General features: G+C 56.2%; 1 protein-coding gene across 5 annotated transcripts in view; it reads right to left on the reverse strand.

The window, feature by feature from the left end:
• Positions 1–20,445, reverse strand: part of Dennd3 (DENN domain containing 3) — a 46,252-nt gene extending 25,807 nt beyond the window's left edge. For 2 of the 5 annotated variants that reach the window (XM_027950727.3, XM_071602088.1), the window contains exons 1-8: positions 20,254–20,439; positions 15,559–15,838; positions 14,559–14,674; positions 12,800–12,942; positions 9,324–9,435; positions 6,593–6,712; positions 6,072–6,290; positions 2,908–3,029 (exon numbers count right to left, since the gene is read on the reverse strand). In XM_027950727.3, the coding sequence (XP_027806528.3) occupies positions 2,908–3,029; positions 6,072–6,290; positions 6,593–6,712; positions 9,324–9,435; positions 12,800–12,942; positions 14,559–14,674; positions 15,559–15,838; positions 20,254–20,355 (1,214 nt within the window). In that variant the 5' untranslated portion in view covers positions 20,356–20,439. Of the gene's footprint in view, positions 1–2,907; positions 3,030–6,071; positions 6,291–6,592; positions 6,713–9,323; positions 9,436–12,799; positions 12,943–14,558; positions 14,675–15,558; positions 15,839–20,253 lie in introns of those variants that run through there. The other 3 variants (XM_027950681.3, XM_027950707.3, XM_071602089.1) reach the window with 3 other exon arrangements.
• Between the last annotated feature and the right edge of the window lie 1,777 nt (positions 20,446–22,222).

Here is a 22,222-nt window from a genome sequence, read left to right on the forward strand (position 1 = left end):
GCCCATTTCAGGACACCACAGGGCTTCCTGTTGGGCTGCCCCTGACAGGCCGGGCAGGGCACAGCAGGCGCAGGCACGGCCCCCCGTGGCTCCTCTCGGCCTCCCTACCAGGCAGCTCCAGTGGCCCTGCGCCTGCACCCAGCACTCCCCGTCACCTCCCTTGGACCACCAAGGAAGGGCCACTGGCTCATCTTCAGGTCTTCACTAAGGGTAGGGACTCAGTTACTCTGTCTACCCCAAGCCGCCATTAAACACAGGTCCTGGCCCTCCCAACACCACTCTGGGATGTATTGAGAGGACTCTGGCCATCAACCAGAATGTCTGTGGTTTTAAACATGTAAAATCAACAGCTGGCACAGACGTGCTTGGCAGAGACCCCTGGAACACCTACTGTGTGCCAGGCATGGCTCTGAGCGCCAACCACAGCAAACCCTGCTTGCACAGAGCTTCACGTGGGAGGAAACGGATAAAACCACCACAAACAGGAGGGGCGGAGAGATGCCAGTCATGACGGGCCGGCCTCAGAGCAAGTTAGAGGGGCAGAGTGACCCCACAAGACGATCGTGAACCTGCAAGATGAGAGGTGAGACTCAAGCACAGGAGCAGGAGGGGCGCCAGGGAAGGGCTCTCAACTGCCCGGGCCCTCTGTGGGCCAGTGGGTTTGCTGGCCCTGCATGGCTCCGGCCTGGGGCCAGGCTGCAAAGCCAGGTCCGAGGGACCGGGAGGGCTGGTGCAGGACTGGGTGGGGCTTTGGGCTCACTCCCTCTGTGCCAAGAAGCTGCCTCCGAGGCAGCTGTCCATCCCTGGCCAGTCTGACCCATCAGATGTCAGGTGACCGCCCTGCAATGTTGCTGCTCCTGGGCATCGACCTACACTTCACCTAGCAGAACAGACAGGCAGCCAGCAGGGAAGGCAACACCAGGGCATCCGGGAAGAGCCTCACTGCCACAGTGGCGCCTGTGCTCCCCTACTTCCTGCTGCAAGCCCACCTGCACCCGGGGAAAAAGGCCACCGGCCGCCTCCCCAGGATGCACCTTCCCTGCCATCCACACGCCGAGCAGGATCCCCATCCTTGCCTAGGAGGGGCTGGCGGCCGCAAAGAGGCCATGAGGAACTGCGGCGCCCAGGGTTTCTGGGGGACTGGAAGAGGGGCCACCGGCCCTCGTTCCTTCTTTACCAGTGGATGCACTCCCCATATGGGACCCCGCGGGGGGACCCCACTGCAGCCTGGCTACAGGCTTCGAGGCTCGGAGCACAGGCATCCCAGTGCGCTCCAGTCAGTTCATGCTTATAACCACCCCTCGCAGGGCATGCGTCTCTCTTCTGGAATCCAGCAATGCCAACGTGGGCAGGATCCTGGCCAAGCACACCCCTGAGAAGTTCTAAGACCTGGCAAGGTCAGGGGAGCAGCGCCTGCTTATCAGAAAGTAAAGGGGACAAGTGTTGCCTTCCAGGTCCCTGTGGAGTGGGGGCGGGTTCATTCCCAAGGGAGAACTCAGGTCCCTGAGGCACAACCTCCAGGCGCCTTAGGCAGCTCCACCCACACAGCTGGAGGACAAATGGCCAAGCTCCCGGTCTTGGGGGGCAAGTCTCCTTGCTGCTTAAGACGGCAGCAGTGGTAACAGAGGTGTGGTCAGCACAGATCAAGTGTCCCTGATCCAGTGCACGTGGGCTGGGGATGCAGCTCAGAGGTAGGCACGGCCCAGCACGCCTGAGGCCTAGGTCGATCCCCAGCACAAGGGGAAAGTGCTTTGGCCCACAAGTTTCAGAGTTGGAATATTTGCATGAACATCATGAGACACACTGGGATGAGACGAGGTCTAAACAGGACATTTATTTATGTTTCATATGCACCTTGCTCATGGACTGAGGGTACGTTGACAATATTTTCAGTGAAACTGTTTTGATTGTGACCTGTCACGTAAGGTCAGAGGAGGGCTTTTCCACTGTGGTTTTGGACTTGGAAACAGCTCAGATTTCAAGGGTCTGGGTTGGGAAGGCTCCACCTGGACTCTGAGACACCCTCCAGGCAGAAAGGGCGTCCAGCTCCCAGGTAGAGGCACCTCTGTCCTGCTCCCAGCTCAGCCCCCGTCCTCTGATCCCCAGAAAATGGCAGAAAGCCGGTGGGTCCCCAGTGACCCAGATACAGCCACAGCTCAGCTGCAGCAGACCCCAGGACAGCCCAGCTAGTTGTCACGAGGCCAGAGAGCAGCTGCTGTGTCACTCACCGTCCCTACACCCTCAGGGCCACCTCCACGGCCCATAGGTCTGAAAGCAGTATGTCTCCTGCTGCCCTTGTATGAAACCCCCAAGGGAAAGGTGCTCAGGAGCACTGGACGCTGGCCCTCCACATCCACTGGATGCTGTCAGAGGGCCGAGGCCCACACTGTCTGTCACTAGCACACAGATCCTGCCTAGTTCCAGTATTCATGACTGAATGGACCAAGAAGGATCTCCAGCGTTGGGTTAGGGTTGGGTTAGGGTTGGGGTTAGGGTTGGAGTTAGGGTTAGGGTTAGGGGTGGTTAGGGGTAGGGTTAGGGGTTAAGGTTAGGTTAGGGGTTAGTGGTAGGGTTGGGGTTAGGGTTAGGGGGTTAGGGTTAGGGGGTTACGGTTAGGGTTAGAGGTTAGGGTTAGAGTTGGGCACAGATAGGACCTGAGACACAGTACAGAGAGGGGTGGAGTGCTTTGCAGGGGATGTGACTGTCCCATCACTGTTGGGCTGTAATTAGTATTTAGACAAGATTAGAATAAAGACAAACCACTTGTATTTTTAAATACTTATAAATAATTTCCAAACTCTAAATATATAAAACATCTGTCAGCAATATAAAACTGGAAAAGATACTCAAAGTAGCAAATACGTAATGTGTCAAAGATGTTCTCACACACATGCTGTTTCCTGTTACCTCTGAACAAACGTCTGTGCCGCCAGGAGAGGGATGTCGGGAATGTCCATGTCACACTCAGAGGACTTGGAGCAGGTGACGCTCCCGTGATCAATATCTATCAGAACCAAGCCGTCAGCTTCCTAGAAGGAACATGGGGTCTTTTAATCTGAATGCTCCTTTATACACACACGAACACAGTTTGCATTAGCTAGGATGGTGTCCTCTGGACGACCCTGTGGACACAGGCACAACCTCCACTACCCTGGGAGCAGGTGGTGGTGCCAAGAGTAGCGCAGTGGCTGGGTCTGCTGGCCGTGCTCCCCGTAGACACCCGTCCGCAGGAGCGCAGTCCCACAGTGCGCATCACGCCAGGGTCGTGGCGCCACCACCGTCCATCCCCAGGGCTTGCTCGCTCTCCCGGACTGACGCCCCGCAACCCGTCAACACAGCTCCCCATCCTGCCTCCCGTCACCCCGCACTCCATGGCCCTGTCTGCTGCTCCACCTCTGGCTACTCAAAGGGCTCCAGACACATGGACACACGGTGTCCTCAGGAGTGGCACATGTCACTTTGCACAGTGCTTCCAGGCTCAGCTGGGCTGCAGCGCGGTCACAACCCCTTCTCCGCCACACTGAGTGCCCACAGCATGAGGACCACATGGCTTCCCTCTGGGCCCCAGTACAGACCCTGCAGTGCTTCTGCATGGAGTCCTGGGGAACATTCCAGACCTCCAGGAGCACAGCCCGACCCTGAGTGCCAGCCGGACCACAGGCAGGGTCCTGGGCTGAGTGACACACCCAGACATGTACGTAGGTTACTTGTAAAGTCTTATCTGTGACAAAATGCACAAATTATGTGAACCGCGCCAGAGATCTGAGAGTCTAGTCCCAGAATGTGACGCCTGAGCTCTCTGGAGGTGGCGTGCCTTTCAGTCTGGGCCTGCCTCTGCCCAGGTGGCACAGGAAATATGTGCAAACACCAGCGTCCTCTGGACTCAAGACCAGGGCGCACGGCGTTGCCCGGGGAGCTGGCGGTGCTGGCGAGGGGTGCGCGTGCTCAGGAAACAGGGGTGCTTGTGGTCACTCCAGCTCCCTCCTGAGGAGCCTGTGGGGGGAGGGCACGAAACACACCCGGAGGAGCCTGGGCGCGCTCAGTGGGCTGCTGCCACTGTGCTCCCACACACCTGATGGCCAGAGCACCACTTAGGTGCCAAGCAGTGTCCCTCCTCCAGAGCAGGAACAAGAGGGACTTTCCCAGTGACTAAAAACAGAAGCACAACCTAACCTTCAGAGCATGGCCTGTCTGCTCTCCTCCCGAGGGCCACCAGTGACACGGTTCCGTTTCTCCCCACTCTAACTGGCCTCTTCCTACCGCGTGTTTTCCCCGTGACTCACGGGCGTTGGCATGAACACAGGAATGCGCGCCCCTTGAAGGAGGGACCAGTGCTCCTTCACCTTGGGTGAAGCGCCTGGGGGCAGAGATTTGCTTTAGCCTCCAGGAACCAGGGGGACAGGGGACAGGCTGACAGCAGCCTCTGGACGATGCCAGGAGCAGCAACCTTGTACAGTTTCCTAGACAAAAAGTCAGATGCAGACCTACCCCGTACGACTGCCTGCCAGGACGCACCCCAAAGGGCTGCAGAGAGCCTGCCGCCAGCCCTGCGGACACGTGCCCAACCGGACCACGGGCTGCCTGTTCACCCCCAGGAGGGCCAGGATCCAACAGACGGGAGGAGAACCCGGAACCTTCTGCTCGCTGTGGGAACGCACCCGGGGCAGCTGCGCCCACCCGGCTAACACCACTGTCCCCCACAGGGCAAGCCCACTCCTGGGAACGGGCCCAGGGGCAGCAAAGCTGGCATTCGCCAGAACCTGGGCCTGCGGCCACACAGCAGTGCTCTCCCTATCTACCACGTCCCAGCAGCAGGCGCCACGCAGACGCCCAGCAAGTGCCCTCTGACTGGAAGCTCTCCATCAGCGCTAGGAAACACAGCACAAGGGACCCTCCTCAACACCAAGGGCACAGTGCTGCCGGAGGCCACGACAAGGACGTGCCTGCAGGAACACTAAGTGAAGGAGGCCGGGACCCACACGGACGCCCTGACAGCAGGCCAGCCACACAGGGCACTGCCAGGGCAGGAGGGAGGCAGTGGGGGAGCATCATGGGCCTCTTGGCAGGTGGTGAGCCATCTGAACTGGACAACGAAGGCTGCACGACTCCATGAGTATGGGAAAGCCACTGGCCTTTGGATGTGAACCAAGTGGCCTTTGGGGCACATAACTGCCCCCCGCTAACCAGATCCCTGGGCTGCTGCCTGCTGGCACCTGCGCAGCGTCCCCACCGTCTACCACAGCTCACCACTGGACATGCTCCCTCTGCAGTCAGCATGCTGTGATCAGCACCCCCGTGGGCAGGTGCCGTCCCCCGGCCTCCCTGGACCCCTGCCCCACAGCAAGGAAGCTCACCACGGCCTCCTGACCAGGAGAGGAGGCTCGGCGCTCCCCAAGGGTCACAGAACAAACAGCCCCTGGATTAAGCCAGGCCCAGACCCTGCGGGACCACGAGCGCACACCACACTGCCATGCGTTCTTCCAGGAAGAGGGTCCGCGGTACCAATGCTCACAAAGGCAGGATTTTAAACTAACTAGGAAGTCCATCGTGGTGACCACAGAGCTGCACGTGCGGTGCTGGGGTCTGCCTCAGCTCTGAACCCTGCTCACAGGATGTGTCCTGCCCCACTCAGAGGAGGAAACTGAGGCTCAGCAAAGCAAGGAACTTCCCCGAGGGTGTGGAGTGGGGGGAGGCGAGGCTTGAAATTGGGTTCCCCTGACCCAACGCCTGCGCTCGCCTCACTGGGGCCCGCTGGGCAGCTGGAGCCTATGAGAGGGGAAGCCCCTGGGGCAGTGGTGTTCACAGGCTGAGGGGGAGCGCACTGCCGCTACACACAGGAAGGTGCACGGCGCGTGTGGCCCGCAGCACAGGAGCCTCAGCATGCGGCCCCCCCCCCCCCGAGAGCGCCCTCCTGTGTCCTCCATCTGTTCATGCTTTCCCTTTCCTGATGCTGGGACTGAACCCAGGCCTGTGCACCCCAAGCACAAGACACCGCCAAATGCAACTTCCCAGGACTCCCTCAGGGCACGCCCAAGAACCTCACGCTCCAAATCGGACCCACTATACCTGACCTTGCTGACTTCTTCAAAGTGGTCCAGGTGGCAGCCCATGAGAAAGGACGTAGGTGCCATGATAAAATCCAGCATCTGAGCCGACAGGATGGGCACAAAGGTGTGCTGCCACTGCAGAGGGTGCAGGTAGACCATGAAGCACTCGGCGATGAGCGTCAGCAGAGCCCAATTGGAGGAGAAGAACACAATCCGCTGCTCCGTCAAGATGCAGGTCAGGATCTGGGGGAGAGTCAGGTCCGTCTCCTGACGGGCTCAGAACACCTGAGACAGCTGTGCACGGCCACCGGGCAGACACAGTCCAGGCCTCTCCCTGATCTCCTGTCCACTACCCAAACCAAGGAGACCAGAGATCCCACGGAAAGCACTGTCTGCAGACACATGCCCCTGGGAAGCCGGCTCTGAGCAGACGGACGGACGCCAGGAGCAGCCGGCCCTCGGCTGTGACTGGCTTCTCACCACCTCTGGCAAGCAACACTTTTGATGCCATGATGCCACCTGGCAGAGGTGCCTGAGCCACTTACCTGCAGCACCTTCTCGGGCGAGAAGCACAGCAAGGGCAGGTGAAGGTCCAGGTCGATGACGGGGCTCTGGGGGTCGGCTCGGGAGGGGAACACGACATGCAGGGGCTTCATGTTGAACACCTGTGATGGCCAAGGACCACAGGAGGTTCAGACGGTGGCTCCTGGCAAGGCTGAAGTGCACCATTTTGGTGTAGAAAACACCTGAGTTAGAAACCACTTTGGGGGCTGGGGATGTGGCTCATGCGGTAGCGCGCTCGCCTGGCATGCGTGCGGCCCGGGTTCGCTCCTCAGCACCACATACAAATAAAGATGTTGTGTCCGCCGAAAACTAAAAAATAAATATTAAAATTCTCTCTCTCTCTCCCTCTCTTCTCTCACTCTCTCTTTAAAAAAAAAAAAAAAAAAAAGAAACCACTTTGGAAGACTCGAGTCACCACGTCACGTATGTCACAGAATAACACACTGGTCCAGAGGCCCTCACAAGTGCCCTGAGGCTCACATAAACAAGTCCTCATGACCTTTTCTAAGTCAGCGAGCTCCCTTCAGCTGTCAATCACAACCTGGCCCCTGCCAAGACGAAGATAAACCAAAACCCAAAACTCAGCTCCGCTGCGCACAAACGCTGAACCCAGCTTGTCAGGCATCTTGGGTATGAGCGGTTCTTGTGCCTCTTATGTATTCTCAGCATCTTCCAATTAATAGTAAAGACTCCTGAAGACTTGATTCAGAAAATTTAAGAAAGTCTATTGTTTTTCTAAATGACATTATTTAGAAATAACGCTTCCCTTCACAGAATGCTCTCTGAGTGTCAAAGGCCCTGTGGGGGCGGGAGGCCGCGAGAGGAGGAGGTATGACCCCTCTGGAAGGGGCTTCACTGCTGGGGGGAAGATGGACGCATCTCCAGCACCAGGTGTCGGCACCCAGTGCAGAGGGTGAGATGCAGGGTCGGGATGAGGTGAAGCGGGCAGACCAGTGCTTCCCAGATCTCAGACGGGGACCGGCTGGCTGGCAGGTGGTGCTGGCAGGAGCGTGGCCAAAGGGCAAGTGAGCATCAAAGGTGGCCCGCTGGGCATGAGTGGCAGCTGGACAAGAGGACACAGGGAGGATTGAGCACTGCCCTGCCGCTGGCACAATGGGGAGCGCAGCGCAGATGCAACAGACCAAGGCCACAACACGGACACTCTGTGGACACCAGGCGGGTGCTGCTGAGCTTCAAGGCACAGCAGGTGACAGGCCACCGTCACCACTCCAGACCTCACCCGGCACCGCTGAGCTCACAGGACCCCACAACTGGGCAAGAGCACTCCACCTACAGCAGACCACCATCCAGGTCAAACCCTCCAAAGCCCGGAACTTTCTGAGCACTGGTGTGACACCACAGGTGGGACAGGCTGAGGCCAACCCCGGGCACACCAAAAACACGGCGTGAAAACACCTGGGCCAGGTGTGTGCAGTGCCCGAGACACACACGGATCCACGCTCAGACGGGTCCCATCCACAAGACCCCTCATGAAACAGGCAGATCTAAAATGCTTCAGCCCTGCCCTTCAGATAAGGGGTCCTCAGCCTGCACCCACAGAATGAAGCTGCTCTGCTCTGTGGGTCCAGGGGGAGGGAGGACACCTGCTCAGCACCTGCGCTGGAATGCACCGGCTGGACCATCCACCTGCAGACGGCTCGGTTTGGAGTAATATTAAAAACACATTTTAACCAGACACACGCCTGTCATCCCAGCAGCAAGGAAGGTTGAGGCAGGAGGATGGCGAGTTCAAAGCAGCCTCAGCAACAGCGAGGCGCTAAGCAACTCAGGGAGACCCTGTCTCTAAATAAAATACAAATAGGGCTGGGGATGGGGCTCAGTGGGTGAGTGCTCCTGAGTTCAAACCCTGGTACCAAAAAAAAAGACCACATATCTTAAGTCAGGATCGCATGTCTCCCTGATAAGAAAAATTCATTTTTTAATAGCTATAATAATTTTTTTTAAGTACAGGAGCAAGATGTGTATGTATGATCTTCTAGAAGGGACTACTAAAGTCAAACTCAACTTGACATGCACTAAACGTTCAAGATGTTCAATAGGTTCAAAAAGAAAAAAAAAAAAAGAAGCACAGGAAGTAGGTGTGGAAAATGTGCAGTCACAGGGCCCTCCTCTAGCTCAGCGGTTTGTTGTTACTCAACAAAAGGGGAACGTGGGCCTTCTCCACTTCTCCAGCCTGACCTCACCCAAAGGCCCTGCGCTGTGGGGCAGCCCGCGACACTTCCCCAAACAGAACCTGGCGTGGGAAAAGTTTGTCTATTAATTCGATGATCCAGTGGCACTTCCAAGAATAACAAACATCAAACCAGTTATCAGACAGGAGAACCTACCCAAACACCATAGCCATTGTTTAAGACAAATAAACAAAAGGAGAATTGCTAATTTACGTGAATTCTTCTAGTGAAAGGCCGGGGTGTCTATTTTCTGCACCGCAAGAAGTGAGCCAACAGGTGAGCGCTGTGGTTCCCCAGGACACCTGACCAGCTGTGCTCCTGAGGTGCTGGCCAACGCCCGCCTAGACATTCCCCTTCCAACCTTGGAGAAGACACAGAGAACACTCTAGAAGGACCGCGTGCCCACACGGGAAACGCAGCAGAAACCTGAGAACAGTCTAAGACACTCAGGCCATCTTCAGCATATCAATTTCACTGTTTGCCAAGAAAAAAACGTAATTAAATTCCAGATTCAACTTGCCAAATGGAGTGGTCCAGGTGGTGGAGTAGGAATCAGGGACAGTCTCGCAGCAAAATCTTTTATGTGATTGTCAACTTCAAAATCCTTACAGAGCTTCAGATGAGTCAATAAGCTGAAAAACAGAAACCAAGTGGCTGTCATCCTCGGCTTTTCCAATCAGCGGGTCTCCTTCAGGGTGTCCTGGGCAATTCCAGAGCTTCCCCAAGTTATGGGGGGCTGTGGGGCTGCCTGGAACGGGCTGGGGGCAGGCCTTACCGTGCTCTGGTTCTTGCTCTGTGCTGGGAACATGGGTTGTGCTCAATTTGTGAAAAACAGTTGGAATTGTGTATTTTTCTGCATGTATGTTACACATCAGTAAGAAATAAAGAACCAACAGCACTTTGAAAGAAAGTGCTTCAGAACACTTGTTTCCAAAATGCATTCTAACTTTATTTAAAAATGTGATTCCAAAACAATGAGCCCCCAGGCATGGGGGCACACACATGTGATCCCAGTGTCTCGAGAGGCCGAGGCAGGAGGATTACAAGTTCAAGGCCAGCCTCAGCAACTTAGTGAGACCCTGAACAACTCAGCAAGACCCCCGTCTCAAAATGAAAAATAAAAAGGGCTGGGGTGTGGCTCGGTGGTAAGGCAACACACATACGTATGAGTATGTATCGATTTCATATATTTACAGGAACATGTGTACACAACAGGCAAGTGGTCACCTGGTGCAGAGGGACTAGGTTCTGACCACAGAGGCCACAGTCAACTTTTGGGGAGTGAGAAGACTCCTGTCGGTCACAGTGGGGGTCACACAGTATGCGTGCACATTTGCCGAAAGGCTGACCTTTAGAACTTCACGTGTAAAAGTGCAATTGTTGGTATCTGAGAGGCCTCATCCGAGAGCCCTGCAGAGGCCCAGGTCCTTATAGACAAGGACCACACCTGCAGAGAGCCCAGGCCTCCCTGCCCTCTGTCCTCTTAGCTCACTCCCAAACCTGACCCCGGGAACGTGGGCGTCAACTGGTCTGGGACTGAGACGGGGCGTCCGCACACGTTCAGGGCAGACACTTCTCCCCAAACGGGTTCTTAATATTCATCTTTTAGCTGTAGTTGGACACAATACATTTACTTTATTTATTTTTATGTGGTGCTGAGGATCAAACCCAGGGCCTCGCGTGTGCTGGGCGAGCGCTCTACCGCTGAGCCTCAGCCCCAGCCCTTCCCCGTGGATGCAGCCGCCCAGGCATGCAGGTGACAGCACAGATCAGGGACACAACACCAGGCAGGAGGCAGGGCCTCCCTGGGCACTCAGGGGGCACGTCGTCTGACAAATGTTCCAGTGGACAGATCCGTGGGCCCAAGTCAGGGACAACCTGGTCCTGAAGAAGACAGTCTGACCGGGAGCAAGGATGACCCTGGCTGGGAACCACATGAGGCATGGAGGCCACCACTGAGTGTCCCGGGCTGGCTGTGGGATGACAGTGTCTGAAGGGGTCCCACCTGGTGGGGTAGTGACTCAGGAAGGACACCACGGCCTGCATTCCCCATGGTGGGCCTGGACATTCATCCCATGGTGTGAGACTGCTACGTGGCCAGCATGACGGTTTACTGTGGTGTCCCTCAAAAGCTCACGTGTGAGACGATGCAAGAAGGTTCGAGGAGAAATGAGTGGGTTGTGAGTCTTAACCCAATCAGTGAATTAATCCTCTGACAGGGATTAACTCCCAGGGTGACCGAAATGGCAGGGTGTGGCTAGAGGAGGTGGGAATGAGGCATGGCTTTGGGGTATATATTTGTATTTGGAGAGTGACGTCTCTCTGCTTCTTGGTCACCGTGGTGTGAGCTGCTTCCCTCTGCCGCCCTCTTCAGCCACCATGCTCAGCCTCACCTCAATCCTGGAGAAATGGAGCCGGCCTTCTGTGGAGGGAGACCTCTGAAACCCTGAGCCCTCAAATAAACTTCTCCTCCTCTACAATTAATTGTTCTGGTCAGATCCTCAGCAGTGAGAGAGCTGACTGAGACACCCAGCAAATCCAGAATGATTATTCACAGGGGCAGCACCAGGATTTGGAGATAATTCAATGTTCCTCCGCATTTTCACTTATTGTAAAATATCTAAGAGTGTTAACAAAAAGTTTAAAAAGAAAAAAAAAAAAAACTGCCCATGATCACACAAGGAGTGCTTCCCTCCCAAGAGCACAGCTAGGAGGCTCCTTTGCATATGAACAGCTAACAGAGGAAGAGGTCACTTGAAATACAAATTGAGCTGCCCAGCTACAGCCCCAGAGTCTGGTCCCCGCATCAGCTGTGCAGCCCGGTTCCAAGCCCAGCGACCACCACCCAGAGATAGGAACTTTCATTACATGTTTGCCTTCATGCCCACCAGGAGGGCAGGGCTGCCAATCACCCACAGGGCAGGGGGAATAAATGGGCAGGACTTGGGAGAAAACAGACCCCGCTTTAGAGAGGAGGACACTGGAGCCCGTGAAGAAGGGTTCACCTTCAGGGACGCAGGTTATCAGCCGGTGCCCGCCTCACTGCCCACGACCTGCACTTGCTCAACTCACTGAGGCCATTAGTTCTACGCCCCACGGAGTGCTTTATGTTGACGGCAATATTAGGGGGCTAGACTGTGTTTTGAACTTGTTCGAAACCCAGCTATATTTTAGAAAGCAAGACGTGAAAGTGCTGGAATTTAAACTATGGATTCTGTGAATCTGAACCGTAGGATTCCTGCTCAGGGCTGGGCTGGGGCTCAGTGCAGAGCGCTCGCCTCGCACATGTGAGGCACTGGGTTCGATTCTGGCACCACATAAAAATAAATTAATAGACATTGTGTCCAAAAAAAAAAAAAAAAAGATTCCTGCTCAGCCACTGGGCTGCTGGCCACTCCCTGTGGTCAAGGCGCAGGGTCTGACGCCAGGGACCTGCCACCGATGGCCCTTCGTGGTCACAACACAAGGGGCCTCCTCTGACTGTCCTCGTTCAGGCTTTGATCAAAGCACAGGTTCCAAGGTGTGACTTCATCTCTCGAAAGCAAATGGCTCTGTACTCCTGGGCCTGGGGACTGACGCGGTCCAAACTCAGGGGCACAGCCTCCCACATCACAATGACACCCTCGGACAACGGGAATCCGCCAGGTCCTGCAAAACGCCTCCCGGCTTCTCGGAAATTCCTCACGTCCTAAGACTTGCCGCTCAACACCAGCAGCAAGACGGTACAGAGTCCAGCCAAAAAGGCCAGTTTTTAAAAGGCCACAAAACACATCAAGGAGCAGCCCCTGGTCTCCTCCAATCACTAGGAAAAGAGCTTTTCCTGAGACCCGTCTTTCAAAACACAAAATAAAACCCTCCACATCAACTCCCTTCAGCAGTTTGGGGTCACCTTCAACCCGCGCCCACCAGTCCCCCACTCGTTTTCCCACCCCTGAGGGCCAGCCACGCCCCTGCCCCAGGTTCAGGGGACAGCCAGGTGGCCGCAGACCAGCTCACCAGGAGAGGCAGTCCTTGAGGGAGTTGTAGTAGGGGAACTTGGAGACCACGCACACCGCAAAGGGCACGAAGCAGCCGGCAGCGCTGGCGGGCGGCCCGGACGGCTCCCGGTGGGCCTTGCCGTTGTAGAAGCAATACTCATCCTAGGGGAAGAGCACGGGATGGTGACTGTCACCTCATCCTAGGGGAAGAGCACGGGGATGGTGACTGTCACCTCCCACGCCGATGTCCTCGGGCCCTCAGGGGACGGTGAACCTCCCCAGGGGCTGGGGCCACCTCAATGAGACTTGTGCCCACCCTGGAGAAGCCGGTGCCTCAGGATGAGGACACCTGTTGGAACACTGCAGAACCCCTGGGACCAGGCCCTGCTTAGAAGACCCAGTGGGAAGCAGCATGGGCACGTGCGGGAGCCTGGCGAGAGGCAGGGGCTCACGCAGGCCCTCCCTCCAAGGAGCCGCTCTCAGTGAGACCCAAGTGGCACAAGATCGGGGCTCACCAGCTGGGCCCTGTGGGAGGGTAGTTTGTTTGGGGATTTTATTTTTTATTTTATGTAGGGATGGAGGGACATGATGATAGCTTCAGGGTGCGTTCTTTTTTAATTTGAGCTACTTACAAGATATCTAAGCAAAGAAGAAGCCAGAAGACAGCCATCATTTGTTTATCCACCAACACTCAATGAATGTCCACTGCCTTAGGGTGGAGTGGCCCCCATTCAAACCCTCATGGCTGTGTGACCTCAGGAAAGTAACTTAACCTGTCTGTGACACCATTTTGTCGATAAAGTGGGGCTGATGCTAACATTTCTACTCTTGCTCACTGGGTAAAGTTTAAGTGAACCACACAGGGTGCTTGGGGCTGGCCATTCACACACGGGGGCTGTAGTTGCTGTGGTAGTCAGAAAGAGGCAGGGGTCACCCTGAAGTTCCTCTCGTCAGCACTGCCCAGGAGCAAACAGGGGCAGAGTCTGTCTGATGATACCTTGTGCTCCAGACGCCTGGACATAGTCTTGGTGGAAGAGTGATGGGACCCAGAGAGGAGCACCCCCCTGGCCTCTGGGGGCCCAGGGAGCTGGGTCCAGGCAGCCCTGTCCACTGCAGGGACTCCAGAACTCAAGCTGGCCCTTCACCGCGGAAGTGCGAGAGTAAGACGCCCACCTGCCCTGGGGCTGGCAGGGTCTGCTGGGGACGGGGGCCCGGAAGCATGAAGGAGCGCTGTTGCCCTCCGAGCTTCCCAAGGCCAGCTGATGCCCATGCGGAGCCTAGCCCGGCCACCTCCACAGAGGAATGAGGCATGCGCAAGACCCACACCAGGCAGATTGCTCAGCAGGCGGAAGGACACATGTCCATCAGCAGATAAGTGAGGACCACCCAGGGAAATGGATAAAAGGAATGAGGCACTGACATAGGCCATAGTGTGGGTGGCCCTCAAGGCCATCCTGCCACCAGGAGACACCAGACACACAGGCCCCCTGGTGGCACATGACTCCTGGTATGTGACACACCCAGAGAGACAGAAGGCAGAGGGGGCGCCAGGCCTGGCAGAGGGCAAATGGGCAGTGAGGGCTGAGCAGGCAGGGGCCTGGGGGATGGAGAGCGTCTGGAACCAGACAGTGGTCGCAGGGTACCCTGAACACCGGGTACCGTGAGCACCGGGTACCATGAGCACCGGGTACCGTAAACACTGGGTCACTGCGCTGTGCACTTTAACATGATCATGTGTCCTTCACCACAAAGACCCACAGGAAGGAATGGGCACCTACGTGCAGGGGCCGATAGTACTGGGCAACCACGCCGTAGGTTCTGTTCCCGCAGATGTCCGTCAGCACCAGGAAATGCACCTGGTCCTCCTTTGGTTCTGAGGCAACGCACACGCCCGCTGCAGGCAGAGGAAAAGAAAGACACTCATCCTGCCTGTGGCATCCACTGCAAGGCCAGGGCCACTTGTGAACCAATCTCAAGGTGCACGACACACACCAGCTGCCAGTGGTCCACAGGGCACCTTGAGGCTCCCCCATCCTGCTCTATTGGCTGAACACCCCCCCCCTCCCCCGGCGACCCACAGCAGTTTCTTTAGAGCCGCTCTGGCTCTGAGCAATCCAGTGTGTGCGCACAGTGGGGCCAATGCCCACAGGGTCAGAGGTTCACCTCTGAGCCGCTGAGGCCAAGGTGGTGGGTGCCCACTCCACACCTGCTCCCCAGTTAAACCCTGTGACCAGGAAATGGCATGAGGCTCTCGACAGGAGCTGTGAGAGGAACTTGGGCCAAGCCCTTAGTCTGAGTGTCTGGCACAACCATTTTGAAATTCTTCAACACAGAGAAAAGAATGAAGCCCAGAAACACAAGCTCCTGTGGGCAGAAGTGGGGGCGCTCAGGGAAGGATGCACACCTGTGTTCCCTGCTCCAAGAAGCAGAGGAGGGCTCCGCACCCGCTGGGTGAGAGCCCCACACGCTCCGGCACACCTTGGCTCAGCTGCAAGCGCTCTGGGACGTGCTTTAGGTCAACGTGGAAAAGCCCCAGCCCCCAGCTCGCCAAGCCCGTGGCGAAGATGCAGCCCCACTTCCTGGACCCGGCTTTCCAGGGATTTAAATTTCCTGTTAGCTTTAAACCTCCCCAGACTGAAAGAACCGAACCCCATGAACTCACCCTGAGCAGCCAGGGCACTGGCTCAGCTGCTCACCCCACTGTCCTCAGCATGGGGACCTCCACTGCGCTGCAGCAAGCCAGCGCTAGGCCACCCGTCTGCCACCTGGGTACGGTACCTGGGAAGCACAGCTGGGGCAGGGCGAGGAGGTCCACACCGCCCGGGATGCTGATGTCTGCAGAATCCAGCCCTTTGGGGTCTCCCGGGCCCCCCTTCCCGTGCTCCGTCTTGGGCTTCTCTCTCCTCTTCCTGAAGGAGCGCCTTCTGCCTTTCCCCAGAGTGCCGCAGCTTGCACCGGCCACCTGACTGTCCTCTTTACTGATGAAAGGAGGCACAAAAACAGACAGGACCTCCGGGTCAAGGGGAGAAAGGCTTCCGATTCCCCTTCTCTGGGCAGCCTGGAAAAGGGAAAATAGGAGTCACTGCAGTGTCCGTCTTCCTCTTTGATGTCCTTCCTAGCCCAGCGTCCTCCTCCCAGTTCTCTGCCTCCCCAACTCGGGTGGTTCTCCTTGTCCTTTAAAGGTCTCAGCAGGAGTGGCTTTCCCACCCCAGGCTCACGGCAGGAAAGAGCCCTGAAGATCCTCAGGAGCTCCCCGGCCCTGCACCACAGGACCTCCTGGGGCTTGGAGCTGCCGCTGTACAGCATGGAAGCCACCCCCTTGCCAAGCACTGAAGTTCAGAACCAGGTGCTGGGATCCAAAGACCTGAGTTCAAAACCCGGCTCTGCCCTGCACAAGTCACTTGGCCCTCTGAGGTTCCCTCTCGAGAGACGAGTACAGGGAACAAGGGCAGCCATGTAGGTCAAGAGCTGAGCCCGCGGCGAAGCCTCAGGAACACAAGAGCCACCCAGCATAGGGAGGTCAGAGGGCAGACACAGAGAGAGGCTCGGTACAGCAAAACCCCTACCAAACGCAGTCCCAGGCTCCGGGCCCACTGGTCATCAACTGCATAGGCAGCTGGACAGAGCAGTGGGGAGGGCTCCGACAGACACAGCCTCCCCCGCTGCCCACGGGGTCCCTTGGGATCAGTAAGAGAGGCGTGCTTGGACTGAATTCTATAGGATCTCAAGCTGGTATGAGATCTGTTTGTATCTTTAATCTCTCCATTTTTCCCCAAGTAATGCAAAGAGCAGGCAGAACCCAACCTCTCCTACCAAACCCAGGGCCTGACACAGCCCACTACAGAGCTGGGTGAGCACGCAGTCTGTCCCACTTCCAAAGAACTTGGGCAAAATGCATCCCATGAGGCAAGGAAGCGTTCTGGTGCGGAGCTGGCTAAACACAGAAGAGCCCCCATCCGCAGTTCTGGATGCACGGATTCGGGAGGACAGGAGACGGCCGGTAGGGCTGGGAGTGGGCACTGGAGGGTTTCTGAGGGACACCAGAAGGGCCACTGTCCCCAGCAGTGAGGAGACCTCGGTTTCAGAAGGAAAGCCAGTAGTCAACATTCCGTAGGACCCACAGGAGCAGGGGCACGCTTGTCCTGGGAGGGCTCTGGTAGCTCAGTAAGCACCAACGCTCAAGTTCTGCCAACGATTTGTTTCTATTTGGGGAAAATACACGAGTAGGAACAAAGGCCAAACATGGGAGACCCGTATCACTGCATCATCTGAACGTCCCTCAGTCCCTCACATGAAAGAAATCCACGTCTCTAGTCGCACAAAACCTCCTCGAAAACTTTCCCACCGAGACCCAAGCTCTGAGCCCTTAACTGGAAGTACACACGTCTGTATCTTTCTCCCTCAGAGTTTCAGACACAAAGGCCGCTCTCTCCTGGTGGGATAAGCAATACTGTGCCACTGTTCACAAATAACAACAATGTACTACTAAAGGAAACACCAGGACGGAAGGCCTCCCAGGACACCCAGCAACACCCTCTGCACAGCCCAGGACACTTCCTTCCATTTTTTCTATCCAGATGTAAACCCAGGACATTTCTTTATAATACAGTCATGGACTTGACTACCTACCCTGCAGCGTGGCGGCCCTCCCCACTCACAGCACACTAACGCATCACCCACCCTGGGCAGCAGCTGGGGGCCGCCAGTCTTCACCTGCTGATTAAACAGCAAGGCACAGTCTCACCAAACCTGGCTGCACACGTCCCTTGTCAGACCACCTTCCAGGAGGGGGGAAGCCCAAGAGAGCACAGGTGACTCAGGATGCGGCACACAGGCCAACCGGCCCTTGCCGCCCCTGCCAGCCTGCACCAGGGCTCGCAGGTGCCACCCTTAGAAAGTCCCAAGCCCTGACTGACTAAACCTCTCTCAGAAGCCCTCATTTTAGTTTAAGCCATTTTGTCCCATCGTCCCAGATGGGGAACACCTTTAAAAATGTAAATTGAGCAACAAATATGCACTTCTGGTAAGTCTGAAATAATATATGAATATTTATCACGTTCAGAATTGAAAACTTGGGAATAGGTTTTTTAAAAAAGCTAACTACAAAGTAAAAACCATAACAGTCCAACTCATTCAAGCCACAGATTTATTTTTAAACCAGACTAAACAGTGTCGTTACTTGTCACTACAGGACTGGTAATGACAAGTAATGAAACAACAGGAATTAATAGACTTGTTAAAATGCTCCAGAACCATGCTGACAGAGGCCACCTGTGGCTGCTCAATTTAAACTAATCAAAACTGGGGGAAGCAAAGCCCAGGGGCAGCACTGGCCACATTTCAAGGGCAGCCGCCCAGCCAGGGGCTACCATATGGGCGGTATGGACAGAGAGCACAGGGCCATCCGCCAGCAGGTTCTGTTGGAGAGTACTGTTCTAGGAACAGAAGGCCAGGCGGCCTGCAGTAAGACCACAAAACCGCACCTCCATGCCCCAGAGCTCTGCTGGTGACCTGTGCTGGAGCTCTCTTGGCCACTCTGGACTCCCATGCACCAAGAAAGGGGAGCCCTCTGCAGGTGGAGGGGAAAGCCCTCACAAGCAGCCCACCCCGAGTTCCTTGCCACAACAGACCAACACCCACCCCCACCTGAGGCACAAAACATAAAGGGCACCAGGACACCCGAATCTTAAACTGGATATCCTCAGACCTCTGGCCTCTGTTCTCTCATGAGTGAATAAATGCCTGAACCAGAGAAATGGTGATTTTAAGAAGTAAAACTAAAAATTATTTTGAAAACCTTGGACGTTCAAAAGAGAATTGCTACAAAAAAAAAAAAAAAAAAAAAACTAAATAAAATCATATAATTGGTAAACTGTAACACTGGTGTTGATTTAGAAGTAGGGTTACCGCAGAAGTTTATCCATCTCCTCCCTCTTTTTTCCCTATCCTTTGACTGATTTCTTTCCACTCTTTACCAATCCCCTAGAAGAATCAGAGTACAGTAGCAACTGTGCCCTCTCACTTGACCTAGAGGAAGGTGCAGCCCGTTTTGTTCAGGAAAGTACCACTGTAAATATTCCAGTTGATTCATCCTGTGCTCAGAAGACATGCCTCACACTAAGCCACCAAGAGACGTGCAGTAGCTGCTCGGGAGCAAAGACGATGGCCTGCCAAGGAGACCACAGTGGAACCGGGTTGCTTCCTGTTCTAAGAAGGGGAGGCAAAGCCACTCGGCAAACTGAAGGCAGAGACAACTGAATCAATCATGCTCATCAAAAAGGGATACCCTGGCATTGTGGGGGATCTAGAAGTAAAAAAAAGGAAAGGAGATGCAGAAATAATCTCTATATAGAACAAGGCTTTCCACCCAAGTCAAAATGGGCTCTGTACTAAAGCCTAGCAGTAGAGACCACCGAGACATTAGCAGACATCACCAGTTACGGTTAGTAATGCTTAACTTTTCCTGGTGACCTCCACTTAGCACATGGTTCACTTTTCCTGGCCATCACTTAATCACTCATGCCCCTCCTGGAAAGAGAGGAAGGGGCTACTAGGAGACACAGACATGCTGGGCCAGGAGAAAAAGGGGCAGAGGCAGATTCAAAACAGAGCCCAGGTTCCAGAAAAGGTGAGAACCCAGGAAAGAAACTAGAACAAGATTTTCTAAAACTGCTGTTTCCCGGAGAAGGGGATTTGAATTCACTCTTAGGGGTCTAGGGTTGGAGGGGGAACCCTGATGGTGGGGAGTTACTGGTTACTGCAAGAGAGAAAAACAGCTAGGCTGCGTTGCACAACTACAGGCAAAGTATCTGAAGCTGCTGGTGAAACCTAAAACTTGAAGACTCATTATTCTGAGTCTACTGCAGAAGTCACTGTTTAGGAGATGATAAATCTTTGTGTAATGAAAGAAATCATTAAATCGGCTAATTGCAAGGAGTTGGTCCACTAGAGGTGAACTCCCGGGGTCCCGAGGCGTTAGCACCTTGCCCCAAGTGGGGGGATCCCGAGGGCAGGGGAGACCTGGAAGGCTAAAGAACACGGAGAAAGGCTCCAACGGATGCGAGCCCTTTTGCATCATGACTATCACTAGGTGCAAATCCAGCCAGCGGCTGCCCTGGAGAGAAGGTCCCCCGGGAGGGTAAGGGAAGGGGCCCCCATTAGGCGATGTTTGGCGAACAGCTGCTGGTCTCGGCCCCAGGCAGACGACGGTACCCGCCATGGCCTCGGGTGCCCTGTAGCCCACTGAGCAGGGCGCGGGGCCTCGCGAGGGCATCGTGGACTTCATGGGCACAGGAGAGCTGGACCCGCGGGGAGCCCCGGACCCAAAGGGAGCAGAAGCGGGACGGGCGGGGACACGGCCAGCAGGAGCAGAGCTGGCGGAAGCCTGAGCCAGCCCCCCGGTGCCTGGGCTCCACCTCGTACTCGCCCGGATCTGACCCACTCTCCGCCTCAGTGTCCCCACCGGCCCCTTACCTGCTCCAGGCCGCGGAGGCTCTCCTGGGGGGCGCCCAGCAGAGCGCACAGCTCCAGCAGCCCGGAGGGCAGCGACAGGTGCTTTAGCTTGGCTTCCGCCATGGCCGGTCCGCGGCCAGCTGGGTGCGCCGAGCTCGGGCGCTTGGGCTCGCCGGCACCCTAGAAAGCCACCGCACTGCCTCGGGTCGGTCCCCGCGAGGGCCGCCCACGGGGCGGGGCCGGGGCGGGGCTTGGGGATGAAATGGGCGGGGCCTCAGAGTGAGCGGTGGGGGGGCCGGCGAGACGGGGAGGGGCCTTGTGGTGGGCGGGGGCATCGGGGTGGGGCCTTGTGGTGGGCGGGGCCTGCAGAGGGAGCCGGGCCGGCGAAGCGGCAAAGCCTGCGTGTGGGCGGGACGAGGCCGGTGGGTGGGGCTTTAGTGGTGGGCGGGGTCTAAGAGTGAGCGGCCCCAGCGAGACGAGGCGGGGCCTGCGTGTGGACGGGGCGGGGCCTTGGTGGTGGGCGAGGTCTCAGAGCGAGCGAGGCCCTCGGCGAGAAGGGGCGGGCCCCGCTGGGCGGGGCTGCGTCGTCACTTCCTAACCGGGTCCAACGCGTGCGCGGCGTGAGCGCGAGCCGCAGCCCCTTCGCCCCGCCCCTCCCCTTACCCGAGGGCTGAGGGACGCTGGGCGGGTCCCCAGGTGCCTCGCCACGTCACCCGGCCTTGGGCGCCGCTCCCTGTGGCTATAGGCCCTGGGCGCACCCTGCGGGGTGGGAGGGACGGGAAAGGGAGTGCCACCACGGGTCCTGCTTAGTGACTGCGGCGGTAACCTGAGGCTGGCAGTGTCCCGCCGGAGAAACGTTCAGCAGGAACCTAGCTGGATGGGCGCTGCTGGAGGGGGGCGTGGGAACTTGGGGACTGAGGCCTGGCAGCGCCCTTCCCTGGTCAGCTGCAGCCTGACCTGATCCCTGGTGGGCCGTGGACCCAGAGAAAGGGGCAGTCAGCGAGCCCAGGGCGGCGGGACCTGAGGGGGCCCAATCGTAGCCTGCCTCCCAGGCGACAGTCCCCACTCTGGACTCCCTCTTGCCATCTGTAAAATCAAGAGGAAATGAGTCCAAGGGACTTTTCTAGTTCTAATAACCTAGAAGTCTGTGTTTAAAATAAAATACCGGAGGCACACGCCTGTAAGCCCATCTACTGCAGAGGTTGAGGCAGGAGGATGGCAAGTTTGAGACCAGTCTAGGAACTTAGCAAGACTGTGTCTCAAAATAAAAAATGGAAAAGGCTGGGAATGGGGCTCAGTTTAGCACCCCTGGGTTCTATCCTCAGTACAAAAAAAAATAAAATAAATGCTTAATGATAATGTCAAACACCTGGCAATGGGGGGGGGGCGGGAGACAATGATCATGAGCAAGAAAAAATCAAAGGGCAGAGCTGGGATTGTAGCTCAGTTGTAGAGCACTGGCCTAGCACATGTGAGGTACTGGGTTTGATCCTCAGCACCACATAAAATAAAGGTATTGTGCCATCTAAAATAAAGTGTATATTTAAAGAAAAAATCGAAGGGAAAGTTGGGCTGGATCTGGAAACCAGGGAATCCCTTCACCCTGGGCAGAACGAGGCCAGAGGACCACAGCCTGACTCCTAAGCAGTCTAACCAGTAGGAGTCTAAGCTAGTTCTCACAAGCCTGGAGACTACCCAGGCTCAGAGACGGGTCCCCTCAGCAAGATAAGTCATTAAAGCTACTGATTCAACAAAAGGATGGACTTTGCTGATAGTTGTCTGACTCCACCATGTCCTCTGCATAGGGCAGGGCCTGAGTCCTCACCTTGGACTGCCCAGTGTGCAGGACAGAGGCTCACAGGTACCTGTTGGAGGCATGGACCGCACTCTGGAAGGCATCAAACCCTTGGCTCCTGCTCATTACCTGTGAGATAGGTGCCCTCAACAGCTCAAGCCTCTGTTTCCTTTTTGCTGAAACCCTGCAGGGTGT

The sequence above is a fragment of the Marmota flaviventris genome, chromosome 15, assembly GCF_047511675.1.
Source record: "Marmota flaviventris isolate mMarFla1 chromosome 15, mMarFla1.hap1, whole genome shotgun sequence".
Taxonomy (NCBI): Eukaryota; Metazoa; Chordata; class Mammalia; order Rodentia; family Sciuridae; genus Marmota; species Marmota flaviventris.